This window comes from Rhinopithecus bieti, unplaced genomic scaffold, assembly GCF_001698545.2.
Source record: "Rhinopithecus bieti isolate Rb0 unplaced genomic scaffold, ASM169854v2 scaffold_54331, whole genome shotgun sequence".
In the NCBI taxonomy this organism is placed as follows: domain Eukaryota; kingdom Metazoa; phylum Chordata; class Mammalia; order Primates; family Cercopithecidae; genus Rhinopithecus; species Rhinopithecus bieti.
Genome location: NW_016821659.1, coordinates 89,603 through 95,146, shown reverse-complemented (window position 1 = coordinate 95,146; position 5,544 = coordinate 89,603). Strand labels below are relative to the sequence as shown.

The following is a 5,544-nucleotide window of genomic DNA, read 5'->3' as shown; positions in this document are numbered from 1 at the left end:
GACATCGATGGTCTTTACAATTTGACATGTTTTTGCAGTGGCTGGTACCGGTTGTTCCTTTCCAGGTTTAGTGCTTCCTTCAGGAGCTTTTGTAAGGCAATCCTGGTGGTGACAAAATCTCTCAGCATTTGCTTGTGTGTAAAGGATTTTATTTTTCCTTCACTTATGAAGCTTACTTTGGCTGGATATGAAATTCTGAGTTGAAAATTCTTTTAAGAATGTTGAATATTGGCCCCACTCTCTTCTGGCTTGTAGAGTTTCTGCTGAGAGATCTGCTGTTAGTCTGATGGGCTTCCCTTTGTGGGTAACGTGACCTTTCTCTCTGGCTGCCCTTAAGATTTTTTCCTTTATTTCCACCTTGGTGAATCTGGCAATTATGTCAGATTCTCTTCTCGAGGAGTATCTTTGTGGCGTTCTCTGTAATTCCTGAATTTGGATGTTGGCCTGCCTTGCTAGGTTGGGGAAGTTCTCCTGGATAATATCCTGAAGAGTGTTTTCCAGCTTGGTTCCATTCTCCCTGTCAGTTTCAGGTACACCAATCAAATGGAGATTTGGCCTTTTTACATAGACCCATATTTCTTGGAAGCTTGTTCGTTTCTTTTTACTCTTTTTTCTCTAAACTTCTCGCTTCATCTCATTCATTTGATCTTTAATCACTGATACCGTTTCTTCCACTTGATCGAATCGGCTGCTGAAGCTTGTGGATTTGTCACGTAGTTCTCGTGCCATGGTTTTCAGCTCCATCAGATCATTTAAAGTCTTCTCTACACTGTTTATGCTAGTTAGCCATTCGTCTAATCTTTTTTCAAGGTTTTTAGCTTCCTTGTGATGGAGTTCGAACATCCTCCTTTAGCTCGGAGAAGTTTGTTGTTACTGACTTTCTGAAGTCTACTTCTGCCAACTTGTCAAAGTCATTCTCCGTCCAGCTTTGTTCTGTTGCTGGTGAGGAGCTGGGATCCTTTGGAGGAGAAGAGGCGCTCTGGTTTTTAGAGTTTTCAGCTTTTCTGCTCAATTTGTCCCCATCTTTGTGGTTTTATCTACCTTTGGTCTTTGATGATGGTGATGGGGTTTTGGTGCGGATGTCCTTTCTGTTTGTTAGTTTCCCTTCTAACATTCAGGGCCCTCAGCTGCAGGTCTGTTGGAGTTTGCTGGAGGTCCACTTCAGACCCTGGTTGCCTGGGTGTCACCAGCGGAGGCTGCAGAGCTGGAAATATTGCTGCCTGATCCTTCCTGTTGAAGCTTTGTCTCAGAGGGGCACCCGGCTGTATGAGGTGTCAGTCGGCCCCTACTGGGAGGTGTCTCTCAGGCTACACGGGGGTGAGGGACCCACTTGAGGAGGCAGTCTGTCCATTCTCAGAGCTCAAACACCATGCTGGGAGAACCACTGCTGTCTTCAGAGCTGTCAGACAGGGACGTTTAAGTCTGCAGAAGTTTCTGCTGCCTTTTGTTCCGCTATGCCCTGCACACTGAAGTGGAGTCTACAGAGGCAGGTGGGCCTTGTTGAGCTGCCGTGGGCTCCACCCAGTTCGACCTTCCTGGCTGCTTTGTTTACCTGCTCAAGCCTCAGCAATGGCGGATGCCCCTCCCCTAGCCAGGGCGGCTGCCTCACAGCTCGACCTGGGACTGCTGTGCTAGCAGTGAGCAAGGCTTCGTGTGCGTGGGACCTGCTGAGCCAGGCACGGGGTGTAATCTCCGGGTGTGCCGTCTGCTACGACCGTTGGAAAAGCGCAGTATGTAGGGGGCAGTGTTCCAATTTTCCTGGTACAGTCTGTCACAGCTTTCCTTGGCTAGGAAAGGGAAATCCCCTGACCCCTTGTGCTGCCCAGGTGAAGCGATGCCTCACCCTGCTTCATGGACTGCACCCACCGTCCAACCAGTCCCAGTGAGATGAACCAGGTACCTCAGTTGAAAATGCAGAAATCAGCTGTCTTCTGCGTCGCTCATGCTGGGAGCGGCAGACTGGAGCTGTTCCTATTCAGCTATCTTGGAACGAAATCCTATTCAAGTGACTGCTGTAATTGTAATTTAATTGAAGAAGCTACCTTTGAAAATCTTTCCTGTCTTCTAATCAAAGCTGTATTTTTCAGGTTTTTGTATTATGTAGACCATTACACATTTCCTAAATACATACACCTGTATAGACATTTTGTACATACATGTTCAAATAGGCATGTCCTAAACGACGTCGCCTATCTGTTACCAGTTCTGTAGGAGATAGAAAAGGTGTTACTCCAAAAAGGATGCCAAATGGCAGAACTGGATTAAGGAAAGGCACCAAAAGTGTTTGTGCATCTTTGTGAATGTTGCAGTCATGGATGCACTGCCATGCAATATGAATCTCCCAAGAGAAATGGAGGGTGTGGCGTTCCCAAATTTATTTCACCATGGAACACTTCTGCCTCGGCTGTAGAACAGTGTTCAGTTCCACACACGGCACTGCAAAACGTGGCCATGTTTATTCAGTGTTGTTTGACATAGTCTCTGCCTGGAAGGTAGTGAAATCATTACCATGGGACCGACCACTACCACGACCACGTGGGTGTTGGTGTGTGTGTCACGCAGTGGCAGCGTTCATGCACTGTCTGTGCTGGTCCAGGTACTGTATTACACACCTTCGCGGTGCTCACCAGCAGTCCTGCCAAGTAAGTATTTTAAGGGGGCCCTTCTTGTCACGGTTATCCAGCGAGCAGTGGCAGGGTAGAGGCTGCCTCTCAGCTGCTTCCAGAATCTGCACGATGCCCCTTTCCACGTGTACCTCTCTCTAGGTGTGTGTGCACCCGTGCTCATCCAGACATGGATGGCACCTGTTCTGTGTGTAAATAACTCCACCTGGAAGAACAAAGGACCCCATTGTGACCTGTCTTTAGCTATCCTCTTAAGTTCCTGCGTGCTCTAGCATAGTTATGGAGGCCACAGTTCATTGACCCTTTCAAGTAGAAGGAATAGTTCTTGACCATAAAAAGTCAAACTAGAAAGCCAGTAATGTCCAACTTCCAGAGGAGATCTTCTGCCTTGGAGCATAAGAGGTGTGTGCTGAGTTTTATGTCTGGCAAATAAGAATGTTAGAGGCCAAACTTGGACCCTGCAGCTCCCTCACTCCACCTGCATTTGCCAGATGCTGCTGTAGGCTCTGGGGACACTGCGGTGAGCAAACAATATCCTGGCCCTTATGGGGGCCATCTTCCATTCATGGGAAACATTGGATAAACAGGTTTTGTTGAATGCCCTAATCAGGGTACTGCGTTAGAGTACAAGGGAGGAAGGCAGAAGGAAGGATGCCACCTTGAATAGCATGGTCACAGAAGGCCTGTCTGAGGAGGAGCAGTTTGAATGGGACCTTGAAGAAGAGACGGAGCCAAGGGGGCAGAGCTGGGAGGACATTCCAGCCAGAGGGAGTCCCAAGTGCAGTCCTTAAGGTGAGGAAGCCAGCAGGAGGTGTCATGTATCTAGATGAGGTCAGGGAGGTGGGCAGGACTCTCAGGCACAGAAGGCTCTGAATAGGCCATGGCATTCTTTATTTTAATCTCGAGAACAGTGGGAAGGAGGGATCTTTAAATGGGGAACAACGTGTTTGGTTTGTGTTTTTAAAGCTCTCTGGAGAAGGGATTACAGGCAGAAAAGGGTAGGGCAAGTGGCTGGAGGGGAGACCCCCCACCAAGATTTAGAGGCCAGCAAGAAGGGGAGGACAGGCCAGTAGCTAGGAGGAAAGCCAGGAGAGGATGTGTTTCCAAAACAGAAGAGCTTCTCCAGGAGGAGGAAGTGGACCAGTCTGCTCAGGTAACGTAACTATCAAGGAGGGTGAGAAGAGGTGTGTCTCTCCATCCTTAGTTAACGTGAGTCTGGAGTGTCAGGAATTTTCATGCATGTTTGTTAATCTCAATAACAATCCTGTTTCTTTGCCCTGGATACATGTTCAAGATATTTGTAGGTGTCATCTTTTTAATCCTTGTAGTATCCTGTTGAAGTGTCATCTTGGAAGTTAAGTAAGTTGTCAAGGGTCAGCTCACTAGGAAGTGGTGATACCAGAATGTGAACCAGTTTCCCGAAGCCCAGCGTGAAGCCATGCGAACGTCAGCAGGGCGACTCCTCCCGCTGCAGGCGAGTGGGCTGTCTTTCACCCGGTTCTCCCTTTCTAGGTTACGGCCTCCGCTGCCACAGAGCCATCATCACCATCTGCCGGCTCATTGGCATCAAAGACATGTACGCCAAGGTCTCTGGGTCTGTTAATATGCTCAGCCTCACCCGGGGCCTCTTCTGTGGGCTCTCCAGACAGGTAACCCTTCCCCGGGGTCTGAAACAGAAGTTCTAGTTTGTATTTCAGTTGTGTGTATTAGGGCTGCGATGCCCTGGGGCCTCCTGGAGATGCTTTCCTGGGGCCACCTGAGGAGTTGGGCATTCTTTGCTGTCTGTGACTACGTCAGTTTAGTTAAATCCACTGACGAGTTCATGAAAATTACCTTATAAAAAGTATTTCATGGGTTTTTCTAAGTAGCATTTTTTAAAGCCAGTAATTACAGTCTACATGTTATTAGGAAAATAACACATGCTTGTTCTAAAGCTCCAACAGTATGGAAAAGTAAAATCAAAAGAGAAAGTCTATTTCCTAATTTAGTCCTTTCAGCTGGGGCTAGGGTGAAGCACCCAGGGCACCTCTGCACTCAGGGCAGGCACAGTCAGTTCCCTGTTACCTGTGTAGGTGGTTCAGACTGATGCCTGGGTTGGTGCGAACTCTGAACATTAACATGCCAGGTTACTTTTCCTCATAGGTGGGAGCCCTGGGCCCGGCTCCCAGTCACCCACCATGGAGGGCAGGGCTGTGGCTGCACCGGCCGCCCGTTCTTGGGCAGCCGCTGTACCTGCCCAGCAGGGCTGGCCTATCTCTTGAAAGGATGGGTAGACCTCAGCATGGTGGATGAGCAGAAAAGACAACCAGGTTCAGTGGGCTCCATTTGCTGACCCTGTTAGCTGAGGGACTCTGGCAGACTTCCTGACACTTCAGGAGTACAGTAGTGGGTTTTAGTTAGAGTGATCCATGGAGAAATTTTACATGTCTCTCTTTAAAATAGGAAAATTAAAAGAAAAAGAAGGCTTTGGGTAAAAGCCTTCTGTTTTCTGAACAGCTTTTGTGTGTGGGTACTGTCTAAACAGCCTTCAGAGCACTTCCAAGTGGAAACGTTAGAGGTTTAATTAAGGTGTTGGTTTTATTTATGATCCAGTAGACTTGTTCTGTTTTTGTTTTTTTTTTTGTTTGTTTTTGTTTTTTGAGACGGAGTCTGGCTCTGTCACCAAGGTTTGGAGTGCAGTGGCTCCATCTCAGCTCACTGCAATGTCCGCCTCCTGGGTTCAAGCGATTCTCCTGCCTCAGCCTCCTGAGTAGCTGGGACTACAGGTACGTGCCACTATGCCCGGCTAATTTATATACATATATATATGTATATAAATATACATATATATATGTATATATGGAGTGCAATGGCGCAATCCCGGGTCACTGCCACCTCTGCCTCCTAGGGTCAAGCGATTCTCCTGCCTCAGCCTCCTGAG

The 5,544-nt window shown here is 48.0% G+C and overlaps 1 protein-coding gene across 1 annotated transcript in view; it reads left to right on the top strand.

Annotated features, from left to right (window-relative positions):
- The window catches only part of MRPS5 (mitochondrial ribosomal protein S5), a 28,376-nt gene that overhangs the window by 21,027 nt on the left and 1,805 nt on the right, over positions 1–5,544 (top strand). The window contains exon 9 of the mRNA XM_017860465.1: positions 4,137–4,273. Coding sequence (XP_017715954.1) covers positions 4,137–4,273 — 137 coding nt within the window. The remainder of the gene's footprint in view (positions 1–4,136; positions 4,274–5,544) is intronic.